Source organism: Schistocerca nitens, chromosome 9 (genome assembly GCF_023898315.1).
Source record: "Schistocerca nitens isolate TAMUIC-IGC-003100 chromosome 9, iqSchNite1.1, whole genome shotgun sequence".
Taxonomy (NCBI): Eukaryota; Metazoa; Arthropoda; class Insecta; order Orthoptera; family Acrididae; genus Schistocerca; species Schistocerca nitens.
This window is the reverse complement of record NC_064622.1, coordinates 175,457,694-175,476,406: the sequence shown is the minus strand read 5'-3', so window position 1 is coordinate 175,476,406 and position 18,713 is coordinate 175,457,694. Positions and strand designations below refer to the sequence as shown.

Genomic DNA, 18,713 nt, shown 5'->3' with positions numbered 1-18,713 from the left:
CGAGAAGTGTTATGAGTGGAACAGGGAATTGTATCTATGCTTTATAGATCTAGAAAAGACATATGAACGGGTTCCTAGGAGGAAGTTATTGTCTGTTCTACGAGATTATGGAATAGGAGGCAAACTTTTGCAAGCAATTAAAGGTCTTTACATGGATAGTCAGGCAGCAGTTAGAGTTGACGGTAAATTGATTTCATGGTTCAGAGTAGTTTCAGGGGTAAGACAAGGCTGCAACCTGTCTCCACTGTTGTTCATATTATTTATGGATCATATATTGAAAACAATAGACTGGCTGGGTGAGATTAAGATATGTGAACACAAAATAAGCAGTCTTGCATATGCGGATGACTTAGTTGTGATGGCAGATTCGATTGAAAGTTTGCAAAGTAATATTTCAGAGCTAGATCAGAAATGTAAGGACTATGGTATGAAGATTAGCATCTCCAAAACGAAAGTAATGTCAGTGGGAAAGAAATATAAACTGGTTGAGTGCCAAATAGGAAGAACAAAGTTAGAACAGGTGGACGGTTTCAAGTACTTAGGATGCATATTCTCACAGGATGGCAACATAGTGAAAGAACTGGAAGCGAGGTGTAGCAAAGCTAATGCAGTGAGCGCTCAGCTACGATCTACTCTCTTCTGCAAGAAGGAAGTCAGTACCAAGACTAAGTTATCTGTGCTCCGTTCAATCTTTCGACCAACTTTGTTGTATGGGAGCGAAAGCTGGGTGGATTCAGGTTACCTTATCAACAAGGTTGAGGTTACGGATATGAAAGTAGCTAGGATGATTGCAGGTACTAGTAGATGGGAACAATGGCAGGAGGGTGTCCACAATGAGGAAATCAAAGAAAAACTGGGAATAAACTTTATTTATGTAGCAGTCAGGGCGAACAGGCTTAGATGGTGGGGTCATGTTACACGCATGTGAGAAGCAAGGTTACTCAAGAGACTCGTGCGTTCAGCAGTAGAGGGTAGGAGGAATCGGGGCAGACCAAGGAGAAGGTACCTGGATTCGGTTAAGAATGATTTTGAAGTAATAGGTTTAACATCAGAAGAGGCACCAATGTTAGCACTGAATAGGGGATCATGGAGGAATTTTATAAGGGGAGCTATGCTCCAGACTGAACGCTGAAAGGCATAATCAGTCTTAGATGATGATGATGATGATGAGTCTTATTTTTTAGACATCTACAGGGTGAGTCATGAAGTTTTCCTCCAGTTGCTGGAGTTTATTCCTTAGGTTGTTTGGAACAAAAAATGTGAATACAGTAATGTGATCAGATCCATAATTAAGGAGTTTTAACAGAGTTCCGAAACATGCCATGGTATATGGAGCACTACACTTCTGTTCACAAGACACACGATTAGCCTTGGGTATCCAAGCGCAGCAAGTGATATGTGTTTGCATAACAACCAAGTTGTTTATACTGTAGTCACTGTTTACTGTTATTGTCTCCTGTGTACAGTACACTTTGCGATGCCGTAAAAGTTTCATCGCAGGGGTATGGAGAGATGGTGTATATTTTGGGCTTCTGTGATGGTAATGCGAAAGCTGCTGTTGCTGACTATCACAGTCGGTATCCTAATTATAGGATTCTGAGTGCCAAAACATTTAGTGGAACATATTGAATATTGCTAGAAACTGGTACTCTTCCCAGTATTTGTATTCACTCCAAAAGACATCATGATGTTCAATTACAGGACGCCTAGTTACCCAGTTGAACGTTTCACAATCTAAGGTTTGTAGGATTCTTCATGAGAGTGGACTGTATCCTTTTCATGTGCAGAAAAATTCACCATTTAGAGCCACATGATTGTGCCAGCAGTTTGCACTTTTGTAACTGGTTAAATGGAAATTGGCAGTTCTATTGCTTAATAATGTTCAGTGATAAGGCAACCTTTACAAGAGATGGCATCAACAACATTCATCCAGAATGAGATTTTCACTCTGCAGCGGAGTGTGCGCTGATATGAAACAACAACATTCATGTCTGGGCCGATGAAAATTCCCATGCCATGGTAGTATCTCAATTTCAACGCAGATTCAGTGTCAGTGTCTGGTGTGGTGTGGTGTTGTGTGTGACCAGTTACTGATGCCGTTTATTCTTCCGGGAAATTTAAATGGTCAGATGTACCAAACTTTTTACGAGAAGACTTACCACAACTTTTTGAAGATGTTCCTCTGGAAACAAGACACCACATGTACATCCAACGTGACGGGGCACCTGCACACTTCCACATTGTGTTAACAGCTTATCTTTAATCAGCAATTCCCACATTGATGGATAGGTCGCGGGGGCCCTATCAGCTGGTCTGCCGGATCCCCAGATTTAATACCCATAGATTGCATCTGGGGTTGGATGTAAGACATCGTGTTCAAAGTTTAGGCAGAAACATGAAAAGAATTGATACACAGCATTTTCAATGCCGCAATGTCAATAAGGAATGAGACTGTGAAATTACAAAATGCTACTCGTGCGGTTCACTCCCGTGCGAATCTTTGCCTTCAAATGCAGGGAGGAAATTTTGAACATGTGCTTTAAATCCACTCTGAATGCAAGAGACTGCTACAAAATTGTTTAAATTAATTATTATGTGCAGTTTTGATAGTGAAATCCTACAATAAAAGTTTTTTCTGTCCTTTTCCTCAGTTTTTCAATTACTGTAGCTCCTTAATTATGGATCTGACCCCATTACTTTATTTACATTTTTTTGTTCCAAATAACCTAAGGAATACCCTTCAGAAATTGGGGGGATGGGGATCAGCGTGACTCACCCTGTATATTCACATTCATCTACTTCATTAAGATTTTCTCCTTTCAACAATTAAATTCAGTATCTCCTGTGGTATCAAAGGATTTCTACTATACCTTATCCTATTACCTGTTTGCTCCTCTGCTGCCTTCACTATTTCATCTCTCGAAGCTACCTATTCATCTTCTGTTGTATTCCTTTCCCCTGTTTGTCAGTTGTTGCTTGACGCTCCCTGTGAAACTCTCAACAACCCTCCGGTTCTTTCAACTTTTCAAGGTCTCGTTTCCTTATTTTCATATCTGTTTGCAATTTTTTCCATCTTAATCTATGGTTCATAACTGTAAACTGTTGTACAGTTATATTATCAGTCTTAAGCCTTCCAGTGTTCCTGGGTCTCTTCCATGTATGTAACCTTCTTGTATGATTTGTAAACCAAGTTTTAGTTGTTATTAAATTATGCTCTGTGCAGAATTATAGCAGGTTGCTTCCTTGTTCACTCCTTTCCCCCAATATGCATTCTCCTACTATTTTTCCTTCTCTTTCATTTCCTAATACTAAATTCCATTCCCCCATTACAGTTAAATTTTCCTCTTCCTTAACTATTTCTCTTCATCATCGGCAGCACTAGTTGCCTTATAAATTTGTACTTCTGTGGTGGTTATTGGCTTTGCCGTCTTGGTTATGATAATGTGTTCACTGTGCTATTCACTGTAACTAATCCACATTCCTATTTTCTTATTCATTATTAGCTCTGCAATTCAGATACAAAGAATGTTTTTGTTCCAAATGTGAGCCATCAGAGTAATTTCTGGTGTGAATTCATGAATCTCATATAGTAATCTATCAGATAAGCTGGGGAAAGTGGATTCCATACTGGAGTACATTGACTTGGTTGTTTTTGTAGTAGCCGAGCTGTTTCTAAAAGAAACAGCATTGCAGATTCATTGAACAAAAAACAAAGTATTGACCTTATATAACTAGCTTGCCATTAAATCCTGTTCAAAAAAGGCTCTATAGTCCATATTTTCAACAAGTCGCCACAAGAGTTGAAGGCCTTTGTTGGCAGAATGCAGGTTTTCAAATAGAAGTTGAAGATGTTTGTTCTACAAGAACATTCAAAGTAGTAGTAATAATAGGATTGTTTTATTCACCCAGAGATTACTTTTACAAGAATATTGGACAAGTAGTCATATTAAAACTAAGAACAACAAAGAAACTTAATTCTTATATACAGCCATTTCCATACTTCTAGGTCTAGTTTGACAAGAATGGAACAGGTAGTTGATCCTTACATTTACCTGAAGTAGTATTGGGAAACCACGGAAAACCTAAATCGGGCTGGCTGGATTGAATTCTCCATCCTTCCATATACAAGGCCTATCCCTTTAAGATTGTGTTACCTCATTCAGCTCATTTTTGGTGTACAACAGTTTCATTAATAAGTTATTCAATAATGTAAAAGGTTAGTGCTACTGTTCATCCATTTCACACTACCACGCACTACACACACACACTCACACGCATGCAACAGTGCCCTTGATAGTGTTGCTGTAATTCCCAGTAAAATAAATTGAAAACTGGGAAACAACAGTTAATGTAGAGAGGAGCGAAGACCTTAACTTACCCTCAAGTCTAAAAGAAATCAGCCAATTATTCCACCAACTTTCTGCAGTCCCTGTTCCTTTACCACATGGCATCCTGCTTGTCACTGTCGATACCACCTCCTTCTACACTAATATCACCAATGCCTATGGCCTTGCCGCTATTGTACACTGCCTTTCCTAATGCCCGATTGAGTCCAAACTTAGAGCCTCCTTCCGGATCACCATGACCAACTGTATCCTCAACCAAAATTACTTCTCCTTTGAAGGTGTCACCTACAAACAGATCTGTGGTACAGCAATGGGCACCCTCATGGCACCGTCCTATGCCAACCTATTCAAGGACCCTCTAGAGGTACGATTCCTAACCTCCCAGAATGCCAACCCATCACCTGGTTCAGATTCATTGATGACATATTCATGATTCGGACTGTGTGGGAACACCCTGTTCACGTCCTTCCAGAACCTAAACAGCTTCTCCTTCATTCACTTCACCTTGTCTGTCTCAATGCAGCAAGCTACCTTCCTTAATGTTGACCTTCACCTGAAAAAAGATTACATTAGTACTTCTGTCCATATCGAACCTACCAACTACCAGCAATACCTCCACTTCAACAGCTGCCACCCATTCCATACCAAGAAGTCTGTTCCATACAGCTTAGCCATGCATGGCTGTCACACCTGTAGTGACGAGCAATCCCTCCCCAAATATTCCAAGGGACCAGCCACCTCCCAAAGTCCCTTCTGGCCACAAAGGAGCACTCCCCTCAATACCACCAAGGACTGGAGCAGCTGAATCACATTCTCTGCCAAGGTAAAGGAAATATCCTATTCACTATGCTTCCCACCCCTTCCACAGTGCTATTCCACTGCTCAGCAAACCTACAGAATATCCTTGTCCATCCCTCCTGACAACCTCTTGACTCATGGCCTATGTCTGTGCATTAGACATAGATGTGAGTGGGCATGACAACTGATAAGCTGTCTGTCCCCATGAATGGCCACCAACAAACTGGGGCCAAGAGACAGCTGGACCACCTAGTTCCTGAACATGCTTCCCAACACAATGTGCTTGATTTCAGCTACTGTTTCACAGCCTGCGCCATCTGGAACCTTCATACTGGAACTAGCTTTTCTGAATTTTGCAGTTGGGAAATCTCCCTGCAATATCATCAGAGTGCCCCAGGGAAGTGTGACCGGACTGCTGTTCTCTATATACATAAAAGATTTGTCAGACAGGATGGGCTGCATTCTGCAGTTGTTTGCTGATGACGCCATGGTGTACGGTAAGGTGTCTTAATTGAGTGACTGTAAGAAGATACGAGACGACTTAGACAAAGTTTCTGGTTGGTTGATGAATGCCAGCTTAGCCCTAAATATGGAAAAATGTAAGTTAATGTGGATGAATAGGAAGAACAAACTTGTAATATTCAGATACAGTATTACTAGTGTCCTGCTTGACACAGTCAAATCGTTTCAATATATGGGCGTTAAGTTGCAAAGCAGTATGAGGTGGAACGAGCATGTAAGAACTGTATTAGGGAAAACAAATGGTCAACTTCAGTTTATTGGGTGCATTTTAAGAGTGAGTGGTTAACCTGTAAAGGAGACAGCATACAGGATGCTGGTGTGACCAATTCTTGAGTACTGTTCGAGTGTTTGGGATCCACACCAGTTTGGATTGAAGGATGACATCAAAGCAATTCAGAGGCAGGCTGCTAGCTTTGTTACTGGTAGTTTCAAACAATATGTAAGTGTTCGGAGATGCTTCGGGAACTCAACTGGGAATCCCAGGAGGGAATGTGAAATTTTTTTTGAGAAACACTAATGAGGAAATTTAGAGAAGCAGGATTTGAAGCTGACTGGTGATAATTCTACTGCCGTCAACATGTATCGCGCATAAGAACCACGAAGATAAGATACAAGAAACTGGGGCTCATACGGAGGCATACAGACAGTCGTTTTTTACACGCTGTATTTGCAAGTGGAACAGGAGGGGAAGTGACAAGTAGTGGTACAGGGTACCATGCGCCGTTTTTGGATTATCTTTGTAGATGTAGATATATCCTATGTACCCCGTTTTCTGCCCCTACTCCAGCGCTATGCAGCCTTCTGTTTTGCCAGTGCAGCCACTTGTCTTTTCCCTTTCTCTGCTCCTGTCCCTCTTAGCCGCCATCCCCACTCCCCACCCAAAAAAAAAAAGAATACAAAGAAAGGAAAAAACACTGACTGCACCTAACAGCACTATCCTCTCCCCATCATGACCCTGCATGACCTCACAAACAGCATTAAACCTTCCCCCAACCTAACCCTACTTTCCATCCTCCTCCTCCGCCCCACCTCATGGTTCCTCCATACCCTCACCATCCATTCCAAATTGCTGCTCTCGTCATGTGCAGTTGCTGTCTACAGGTTGCCCACAACAATCAGATTGGAAGAAGGCCTTTTTTCCAAAAGCTTAAATGTATAGTGTCTTTTCATTGTGTCTGTCTACACCTCAATGTTCCTCTATATGGTGAGTAGCAATCTGTCCTTTTCATAATCTTGTTGCTTATGTACCTGATACGTCATCCTATTTTGAGTTTCCTGTGTTTCTCCCAAATTATTCATATGAATATCAGAATGATCGTGCAGTCACAGCTAGACAATTATTGAACTAAAATAAATACTTATCCTCCATGTATTATTATTATTATTTCTTTACTTTCTCAGACGTTAAGTCTGGTTAAAAATGGAAAGTGACGCGGACCTTGATCAAGCGTCACTTCCTTTTAACTGTACGGTATATGTTACATTGCATTTAGGAACTTTCGGGTAATTGAACATGTATCAATAATTACAGATTTATGTAGTTTTGTATATATACGTTTGGATGTAGCTGTATTGCGTTGATGTACTGGTGGATATTGCGTGGTATGACTCCTGCAGTTCATAGTACAATTGGTATAATGTCAACTTTATCCTGATGCCACATGTCCTTGACGTCCTCAGCCAGTTGGATGTATTTTTCAATTTTTTCTCCTGTTTTCTTCTGTATATTTGTTGTATTGGGTATGGATATTTCGATTAGTTGTGTTAATTTCTTCTTTTTATTGGTGAGTATGATGTCAGGTTTGTTATGTGGTGTTGTTTTATCTGTTATAATGGTTCTGTTCCAGTATAATTTGTATTCATCATTCTCCAGTACATTTTGTGGTGCATACTTGTATGTGGGAACGTGTTGTTTTATTAGTTTATGCTGTATGGCAAGTTGTTGATGTATTATTTTTGCTACATTGCCATGTCTTCTGGTGTATTCTGTATTTGCTAGTATTGTACATCCGCTTGTGATGTGATCTACTGTTTCTATTTGTTGTTTGCAAAGTCTGCATTTATCTGTTGTGGTATTGGGATCTTTAATAATGTGCTTGCTGTAATATCTGGTGTTTATTGTTTGATCCTGTATTGCAATCATGAATCCTTCCATCTCACTGTATATATTGCCTTTTCTTAGCCATGTGTTGTATGCGTCTTGATCGATGTGTGGCTGTGTTAGATGATACGGGTGCTTGCCATGTAGTGTTTTCTTTTTCCAATTTACTTTCTTTGTATCTGTTGATGTTATGTGAACTAAAAGGTTGTAGAAGTGGTTATGAAATTGCAATGGTGTAGCCGATGTATTTATATGAGTGATTGCTTTTTGTATTTTGCTAGTTTCTGCTCGTTCTATAAAGAATTTTCTTAAATTGTCTACCTGTCCATAGTGTAGGTTTTTTATGTCGATAAATCCCCTTCCTCCTTCCTTTCTGCTTAATGTGAATCTTTCTGTTGCTGAATGTATGTGATGTATTCTATATTTGTGGCATTATGATCGTGTAAGTGTATTGAGTGCTTCTAGGTCTGTGTTGCTCCATTTCACTATTCCAAATGAGTAGGTCAATATTGGTATAGCATAAGTATTTATAGCTTTTGTCTTGTTTCTTGCTGTCAATTCTGTTTTCAGTATTTTTGTTAGTCTTTATCTATATTTTTCTTTTAGTTCTTCTTTAATATTTCTATTATCTATTCCTATTTTTTGTCTGTATCCTAGATATTTATAGGCATCTGTTTTTTCCATAGCTTCTATGCAGTCGCTGTGGTTATCCAATATGTAATCTTCTTGTTTAGTGTGTTTTCCCTTGACTATGCTATTTTTCTTACATTTGTCTGTTCCAAAAGCCATATTTATATCATTGCTGAATACTTCTGTTATCTTTAGTAATTGGTTGAGTTGTTGATTTGTTGCTGCCAGTAGTTTTAGATCATCCATGTATAGCAAATATGTGATTTTGTGTTGGTATGTTCCAGTAATATTGTATCCATAATTTGTATTATTTAGCATGTTGGATAGTGGGTTCAGAGCAAGGCAGAACCAGAAAGGACTTAATGAGTCTCCTTGGTATATACCACACTTAATCTGTATTGGCTGTGATGTTATATTATTTGAACTTATTTGGATATTGAGTGTGGTTTTCCAATTTTTCATTACTATGTTTAGGAACTGTATCAATTTAGGATCTACTTTGTATATTTCCAATATCTGTAGTAACCATGAGTGGGGTACACTATCAAAAGCTTTTTGGTAATCAATGTATGCGTAGTTTAGTGACCTTTGTTTAGTTTTAGCTTGATATGTCACCTCTGCATCTATTATCAGTTGCTCTTTACATCCTCATGCTCCTTTGCAACAGCCTTTTTGTTCTTCATTTATAATTTTGTTTTGTGTTGTATGTGTCATTAATTTCTGTGTAATGACTGAAGTTAATATTTTGTATATTGTTGGTAGGCATGTTATGGGGCGATATTTAGCTGGTTTTGCTGTGTCTGCTTGATCTTTAGGTTTCAGATAAGTTATTCCATGTGTGAGTGTATCAGGGAATGTGTATGGGTCTGCAATGTAACTGTTAAATAATTTATGAATATAATAGAGGGAAACATTCCACGTGGGAAAAATGTATCTAAAAACAAAGATGATGTGACTTACCGAACGAAAGTGCTGGCAGGTCGATAGAAACACAAACAAACACAAACATACACACAAAATTCTAGCTTTCGCAACCAACGGTTGCTTCGTCAGGAAAGAGGGAAGGAGAGGGAAAGACGAAAGGATGTGGGTTTTAAGGGAGAGGGTAAGGAGTCATTCCAATCCCGGGAGCGGAAAGACTTACCTTAGGGGGAAAAAAGGATAGGTATACACTCGCACGCGCACACACATCCATCCACACATACACAGACACGTGTCTATCGACCTGCCAGCACTTTCGTTCGGTAAGTCACATCATCTTTGTTTTTAGATATATGTTAAATAATTTAGTTAGATGTGAATGTGTTGAGGTGAACTTCTTTAGCCAGAAATTTGCTATTTTATCTTTCCCAGGGGCTTTCCAATTGTGCGTAGAATTAATTGCTCGAGTGACTTCATGTTGCAAAATTATCACTTCAGGGATTTGTGGTATCATCTTGTATGTGTCTGTTTCTGCTTGTATCCACTGTGCATGCCTGTTATGTTGTACCGGGTTTGACCATATGTTGCTCCAGAAGTGTTCCATGTCTATTATGTTTGGTGGATTGTCTATTTTAATGTGTGTGTTATCTATTGTCTGGTAAAATTTCTTTTGTTTGTGTTGAATGTTTGGTTTTATTTCCTTCTATTTTCACTTTTTTTGTATCTCCTAAGTCATTTGGCCAATGCTTGTAATTTCTGCTTCTTTTCATCTAATTGCTCTATCGCTTCTTGTTGCGAGATTTTACCTAACCTTTTTCGTTTTTTGTCTGGTATTTCATTTCTTATAAATTGTGTTAGCTGTCCGATGTCTTTTCTCAGTTTTTCTATTCTGATCTGTAGCCTGTGTTGCCATGCTGGTTTTGTGGGTTTCTTCCGTGTGTTGGTTTGTTCTGATCTCTGCCTAGTGTGTATATTTAGTGTAGTGAGTGCTCCTATATAAACCAGTAGTTGTAACTCTTCCATAGTTGTATTTTCATTTATTTTGTTGTGTATGATTGTGTTGATAGTTTTTATTGTTGTTTCGACTTGTGGGTTATTTGGTGGTCTATGCAAGAATGGTCTAATGTCTTTATTTGTGTCTTTGTATTCTATATATGTCAGCTGAAATTTTTCTTCTATATCTAACATGTGTGTCACTTCATGTTCTATTTGTGCCTGTTCTGGGGGGCTGTCTTAAGATTTCGTTTTCCTTTGATTGTTTAATTGATGCTTGTTGTTCTTTGTTTGTTTGCTGTGGGATGTTTGAGTCCATTACTGTATTTTCTTCTTCTTCTGATTGCACATTATTTTGTTCCAGTATTTGTTGTACTTGTTGTTTGATGTTTTATAATTCTGACTGGGGTATCCTGTTATTTTTGATTATTACACGGATCTGATCAGCTAGTCGTTGTTCTGTTAAAAATTTTAATTCTGGGTATCTGGTAATAAATGTTGTGTATACTTGTGATCTGTATCCAGTTATGTTGGTTCCTAAGTTTGTTGCTTGGTAATAACAGAACAGGAGGTGTCGGTTAACTTCATCTGACCATCTCATCCTCTGTCTTTGTTTTCCTTCTAGAGTGGTTGCAGGAAGCATATCCTGCAAAACACCTCTATTTGGGTTTAAATCATTTTCCATGTGCCTAGCAGTGTCGTTACCATTGTGGACGGGCATAGGGTTCAAGCGTCGTCCCCGACCATGACAGCGCTTGTCCGAGGCTTCATTAGTTCTGTCCTGAACCAACTAATCACATTAAAAGGGGGGTTAGCCCTATTAGTGGTTTGTTCTTTTCGTCGCCTTTTACGACTGGCAGAACATACCGGAGGCCAATTCTTTTCCCGGGCCTCCACGGGGATTATTATTATTATTATTATTATTATTATTATTATTGTCCTTTTTTCTCAGACGTTAAGTCTGGTTAAGAATGGAAAGTGACGCGAACCTTGATCAGGCGTCACTTCCTTTTAACTGTATGGTATGTGTTATATTGCATTTAGGAACTTTCGGGTAATTGAACATGTATCAATAATTACGGATTTCTGTAGTTGTATATATATGGTTGGATGTAGCTGTATTGCATTGATGTACTGGTGGATATTGTGTGGTATGACTCCTGTAGTTGATAGTATAATTGGTATGATGTCAACTTTATCCTGATGCCACATGTCTTTGACTTCCTCAGCCAGTTGGATGTATTTTTCAATTTTTTCTCCTGTTTTCTTTTGTATATTTGTTGTATTTGGTATGGATATTTCGATTAGTTGTGTTAATTTCTTCTTTTTATTGGTGAGTATGATGTCAGGTTTGTTATGTGGCGTTGTTTTATCTGTTATAATGGTTCTGTTCCAGTATAATTTGTATTCATCATTCTCCAGTACATTTTGTGGTGCATACTTGTATGTAGGAACTTGTTGTTTTAAAAGTTTATGTTGTAAGGCAAGCTGTTGATGTATTATTTTTGCGACATTGTCATGTCTTCTGGTGTATTCCGTATTTGCTAGTATTGTACATCCGCTTGTGATGTGATCTACTGTTTCTATTTGTTGTTTACAAAGTCTGCATTTATCTGTTGTGGTATTGGGATCTTTAATAATATGCTTGCTGTAATACCTGGTGTTTATTGTTTGATCCTGTATTGCAGTCATGAATCCTTCTGTCTCACTGTATATTATTATTATTATTATTATTATTATTATTATTATTGTCATTTTGGCATTCAGTTGTTCGTCATTTTACTATTACATTATTTTGCTTAGTTGCAGATGTGTGATGATGTGGTTTATGATCTTATTTTATTCAAAGTTGCCTACAAGTAAAATAAATGATGAGTTAAAACATAAGGAAAGCTACAATAAAAAGGAAAACTTTAATTTTTGGAGAATGGTATGAGCTATAGATAAAATCTGAAATGTTGTAATTGGTCATGGACAGTTATACAGTTTTCATTTATCCTGTTGTTATTGTTGGGGTCTTCAGTTGGAAGACTGATACAGCTCTCCATGCTACTCTTTCCTTCACAAGCCTCTTTCTATACAACTGCAACTTATTTCCCCGCGAACTTGCTTACTGTATTCAAGCCTTTGTCTGTTTTTTCCCAGTTTCATCCCCCACACTTCCTTGTATTACTAAACCGGAGAGTCCTGTCTGCTTCAGGATGTGATGTATCAACCAGTCTTTTGTATTACTCAAATTGTACCATAAATTTTTCTCCCATTTCGATTCACCATGTCCACATTATGATCCAATGTACCCACGCAATCTGCAGCATTTTGCAGTATCATTACATTTCAGAAGCTTCTCTTACTATTGCCAATCCATATTTTATTTCCTCACTACTTCAGTATTTGCCATCTATTTTCTTCCCTGAATAGCATAAGTCATCTACTACCTTTAGTAAAGGCCTGGCCAAGATTTTCGCTCCCAAAGTGCGCTCGCGCTCCGCAAATGCAGCTAAGCCTGCTCAGTGCTCCAGCTTCCCCCACCAGTGCGTTATTCCAAGAAGGTGTGCGACTGAGATGACTGTATCCTGAAGGCTGCACATCCGAGAAACTAAGGAAGATGTATTTGCAACACAGTGCAACTACTTCTAAGAGGCAGATATTGCACCTAACTTTTGTAAGCAGGATTTTATCACTAGTGTTGATTTTCACCTTTTTATTTTTTTGTGAGAGCAATAACGTTTATTACATAGTATGTTAGACAGAGCTAACACAATTAGCAGTGCTACAAGAGCTTTACCTACAGGCTTTTAACAATAAGTCATAATGTTTATTAATTTATACACATTTTGATTTTAGAATACATAATGTGTCTGCATCTATGGTTTTTCATGCAGTGGAACACATGGAGTTATGCAGATTAAGATCTGTTAAAACCAACTAAACGTCTGCAGTGCTTTGCCGATTTAATGAAAGAGAGAGAGAAAAAGCTCTCACACATGTTGAACCATACATTGAAATAACTTTAGTAGCTTGTCTCTGCATTCAAGAACATTGCTCTTGGGGTACTGTTGTATAGAAGTCTTATAAATTTACATACTGGACAAAATAGTCATTGAACTGGGTGCTACACTGTATGTTTAGTAGCTCAAGGTAGAAGTAAAGTGGTACATTACAAACAAACAAAATCAGTCTTCTGTTTGAGAACTCATGATGAAATGTTTCAATTACTAAAAAACATATTTAGTCATGTCTGGTCCACAAATGACTGCCTTGAGTTCTGAGAAATGTTCCATATCATGAACTTTAAGTTGATTTTTCCATAGAATACATTTTTATTTGATAGAATCAGTCTTTTGTCTGCAATTTCTGCTACCAAATGACACTCCCTTTGCACTAAGATACTTAATGAATTCAAAGAAATGATGTCGACCATCAAAGACTTTTTCACTACTTTACCCTTAACTCAGTTTTTTCCTGTATGGCTTCTTTCAATTCAGCCAGCATTCATTCTTGTTCCTTGGAAGACAAGTGCATCATTGTCTTTGTGGCTGGTGTAATGATGATCCAGTGAATGTTTTTCCAGCTCATAATTTTACGATAGCATGTTAAGCACTAAGCACTTTGCATGGCTTCAAACAATATGAAAAGTAAAGCAACTCCCATTCTGTCGCATTGAATGATAACGGCTTCTCCACTTTTTTGTATTTGAACAACTGCATGGATGCCATAGTATTCCTGATGCAGAATGTAAATTTAATTTAACATAAGTAATGTTGTCGGCAAACTGCTTTGTGTTTGACAAGGTGATGGACTATGTGTAATAGTGTCTGGCTGCAGCTTTCCTTTTCCTCCTCCATCCTCACCCCCACTTGCTGCTGTGCTAGGCAGGAGCACGGCTGGAGCAATTGCAGAACCCATTTGTCTATGCCTATTTTAGGGTATCATTTTCTAAATGAATTCCATTGATCAACATCACCTGACTTAATTTGTCTTTCGCACCAGTATCTTCGTTTTACTTTCGTTAATATTATAATCTGCCTTAGGGTATTTCTTATGTATTATGTATCCTGCTTGGCAGGTGGAAAATTTGGTTGGTTCTCTCAATGAACGTAATAATTTTGAGGGAATGCCATCCACCCCGATACTTTGTTCAATCTTAGGTCTTCAGTGCTGTATCAAATCCTTCTCGCAGTTCACATTCCCATCTCATCATCCTCATCCATTTCCTCTATCCTTTCCATACTGTTGTCTTCAATTCTCTCTCCTTCATGTAGCCCTTATACGTATTATTTCCATCTTTCAGCGTTATTGTCACTTCATGGGCGAATTTGAAACTGGGGAGATGGAGGTATGTGATGCAGATGGAGCTCCCAATATGGTACCACAGCATGTAGCAGGGGAATACCATTGCTTGGTATGCCCTCGCCACTTTCGAAGTGTTCCACACCACTTCAAAACTGCAGGGAATTCAGTGCCATTGCTGATGCCAGAAGAAAACACTGTTGTCCATGCAAAGCTTCCTGAGTGCCATCAGGAATATAAGCTGCAGCAGCAAAAACAACAAAATGCAATTCAAGAGTCAAATCACATCGATTCGGAGCAGCTACATAAACGCTTCTCTACTGCATTTCAGAAAGCATATGCTAGTGGCAAGAGACCTGCTGCCATCATACCCCCCTTGAACAGGAGGTGGAAAACTGAGGTTGTTCACGATAGAAGAGGGTTGTCTACCGACCACACAACTCTACCACAAAACCCATCTGATGGGGAGAATTGTGCTAATTCATTGTGCAGTGACACTGACAGTGCCTCCGTAGTGCAAGACAATGAATATGATGATGGTGGTGAAGAAGAAATAGTCAATGAAGAAATAGTCAATGAAGAAATAGTCAATGAAGAAATAGTCAATGAAGAAATAGTCAATGAAGAAATAGTCAATGAAGAAATACATGAAGAAGAAATTGATTATGAAGAACAAGAAATTGATGAAGAGGAAGAAATAACGAATGAAGAAATGGAAGAAGGATTCATGAATGAAGAAACGGAAGAAGGATTCATGAATGAAGAAACGGAAGAAGGATTCATGAATGAAGAAACGGAAGAAGGATTCATGAATGAAGAAACGGAAGAAGGATTCATGAATGAAGAAACGGAAGAAGGATTCATGAATGAAGAAACGGAAGAAGGATTCATGAATGAAGAAACGGAAGAAGGATTCATGAATGAAGAAACGGAAGAAAGCATAATGAATAAAGAAATAGAAAGAGGAGGAGGAGGATTAAGGAATGAAGAAATAGAAGAAGAAGATTTAATTAATGAAGAAACTGAAGGAGGAGGAATAGTGAATGAAGAAATCGAAGGAGGGGGAATAGTGGATGAAGAAACTGAAGACGGCATAATGAATAGAGAAGTAGTAGAAGGAGGAATAATAGATGAAGAAGAAATTGATTTTGAAGAAGAAGAAATTGATAATGAAGAAGAAGAAATTGTTGATAAAGAAATAATGAAGGAGGAAGTTGAAGGAGGATTAATGATAGAAAAAACAGAAGAACAAGAAGAGGGATTGATGAATGAAGAAACTGAAGACGAAGGAATAACAAATGGAGAAGTTGTAGCAGGAGGAATAACAAATGGAGAAGTTGTAGCAGGAGGAATAACAAATGGAGAAGTTGTAGCAGGAGGAATAAGGAACAGAGAAGTTGCAGCAGGAGGAATAAGGAACGGAGAAGTCACAGCAGGAGGAATAAGGAATGGAGAAGTCATAGCAGGAGGAATAAGGAATGGAACTGTCACAGGAGAAGGAATAAACAATGGAGCAGTCTTGGGAGGAGTTATAAGGAATGGAGTAGTTGTACGAGAAGGAATAACGAATGGAACAGTTGTAGGAGAAGCAATAACAAATGGAACAGTTGGAGGAGGTGGGATAATGAATGGAGTAGTCGTAGGAGGAGGAATGAGGAATTTAGTAGTCATAAGAGGAGGAATAAGGAATTTAGTAGTCGGAGGAGGAGGAGTAACAATTGAAGTAGTCAGAGGAGGAGGAATAACGAATGGAGGTGTTGTAGGACGAGGAATAAGGAATGGAGATGTAGTAGGAGGAGGAATAGCGAATGGAGGTGTTACAGGAGGAGGAATAGCGAATGGAGGTGTTACAGGAGGAGGAATAGCGAACGGAGTTGTCACAGGAGTTGGAATAGCGAGCGGAGGTGTCGCAGGAGGAGGAATAGCGAAAGGAGGTGTCGCAGGAGGAGGAATAGCGAAAGGAGGTATCGCAGGAGGAGGAATAGCGAAAGGAGGTGTCGCAGGAGCAGGAATAGGGACAGCGAACGGAGGTGTCGCAGAAGGAGGGACAGCGAACGGAGGTGTCGCAGGAGGAGGGACAGCGAACGGAGGTGTCGCAGGAGGAAGAATAACAAATGAAGTCGTAGGAGGAGGAATGAAAGAAGGGCCTGGTTCCAGCAACAGTGACCTACAATCTGTCAAGCAGGCAGAGCTTAAGCCACCACCAATCATCCTACACATCAAGGGCCACTACAGATATTTCCTGCAGTTACTTAAAGAGTGGACAACAGAGGACTTCAGTGTGAGAACTGCAGGTAAAGACCTCATCCGGGTCAATTTCTGTAACATTGCGGACTATAAAAGAGTCGAGAGTGAAGCAGCAGCACGTCAAATTCTGTTTTACACTCATACTACCCACGCGGACAAAGTCATCACAGCAGTCTTCCGTGGACTACCACGTACTTTTCAGCCACATCACCTGTGGAAGGAACTGGAAGAGCTTGGATTTGCTGTACACTTTGTGGTGCGCATGAAATATCCAAAGACAGGGAGGGAAATGCCTCTATTTCTGGTTGTAGTTCCTGAGACCCCACAGAACAGGAAAATTTTTAGCATCACGCTGATTGCCAACAGAATCATTAGCGTGGAAAACCTGAAGAGAAGGCGGGGTGGCCCTCGATGTTTCCGATGCCAGGCCATTGGACATATGGCACACCATTGTTCACAGCTTGACATTTGCATCCAGTGTACCGGTGAACATCAAAGCCAGAAATGTCTGCTCCTCAGAAACAAAGCACTGAAGTTCATGAACTGTGGGGCTCGCCAGCATGAAGTACCTTGCAGCCAGCCTAAGCAAGAGAAGGCTAACCATTCTGTCTGCCATCTAGATCCAACCGCACTGCCACATGTGGACCTCATTAGTGATGTTAGCAAAGCAAAGCTGCTGTCTGCATCAGACACAAGCTTTATGGGCCCAACAGCCAATAGACTTGGGCAGACCCACGCCAAAAAGCGTATGTCTGAATTACAGCTTGACAGTGCACCAAAACAGAAGCTGCGGTGTTGTCCGCATGCTGCGGGGGAGGCAGAACAGGAGGGTTTGGTCTCCACCTCCATGGGCCAGAATAGTTCCAGAAATGGCACCAGCTATGTCAAAGGTGAAGATAGTGTTAATGCTGAAGCCACCAACTGCACTGACATAATGCCCAGCAACAGCTTTACCACTGCTGAACAGCTTGCAGATATACCTAGACAGTTTGCCCTGCTAGAGGAGACAATCAGGAATCTCCCACAACGGATTTATGCTGCTGTAAAGATGGCTGTGGAAACAGGCATGCTGCCCGCTTCCCAACAACCAGCAGACTGAACTGCCAGTCCGTGCATCATGGAAAGCTCCAGAGGCCTCTGACTAGTCAGCTGCTTTGGCCACCCTCATACTGATAGCACTGATGCTAGGACAAGAAATTACAGCAACCGCAACCAAAGAAAACAGGAAAGCAAAATGCTTAGTGTTTTAATACTCCAACACAAGGGGAAGAATCAACCACTGTGATGATTTCTAATGTTCCAATGAGCAGCAGCAGCCTTCCCCTTGTTTAGTACTGCAGTGTCCTTTCCTCCATCTATATTTTCCATAGTCATGCGTACTTCTACATCTCTGCATTTCTGTAGCCATTCCTGTTTCACCACTTTGCCTATTCCGACAATTTCTTTGTTTTGGTATCTGTATTCTCTTTTTGCATTCTACACCTGACAAATTTTTATACTTTGTTCTTCACTTTATGGAGTATATTTACAGCCTGTTCTGCCTTCAGGGAAGCCATCTGTTTCTTTGTTGCCCTATGTCTTTTTCAGATTTATTTATAATTGTTTGTTTACATTTTGTGCATCCTTGCCCTTTTTCATGTATATAGTATGTATTAAGTTGTCTTATACATTTTTGTATTGATCTTGAGGGTTAACCATTTAAATTTCCGTAACAAAGTTTATTCATTTGACTTTCATCAATTAAATTTAATGTTATTTAAATTAATAATTTACTTGTGCTTTCAGTGACTCTCAATATAATGTAAACATCTTTTCTGTATTAAAAAAATGTAATGAATGCATCTTTTTTATTGGTGGAACAGTTG

The 18,713-nt window shown here is 39.4% G+C and overlaps 1 protein-coding gene across 3 annotated transcripts in view; it reads left to right on the top strand.

Moving 5' to 3' along the window:
* The window catches only part of LOC126203557 (uncharacterized), a 40,967-nt gene extending 22,482 nt beyond the window's left edge, over nt 1-18,485 (top strand). The window contains exons 2-3 of one of the 3 annotated variants that reach the window (XM_049937880.1): nt 14,603-16,415; nt 16,446-18,485. In XM_049937880.1, coding sequence (XP_049793837.1) covers nt 14,618-16,415; nt 16,446-17,947 — 3,300 coding nt within the window. In that variant the 5' untranslated portion in view covers nt 14,603-14,617 and the 3' untranslated portion in view covers nt 17,948-18,485. Of the gene's footprint in view, nt 1-14,602 lie in introns of all 3 variants that reach the window. The other 2 variants (XM_049937881.1, XM_049937879.1) reach the window with 2 other exon arrangements.
* The last annotated feature ends 228 nt before the right edge of the window (nt 18,486-18,713 follow it).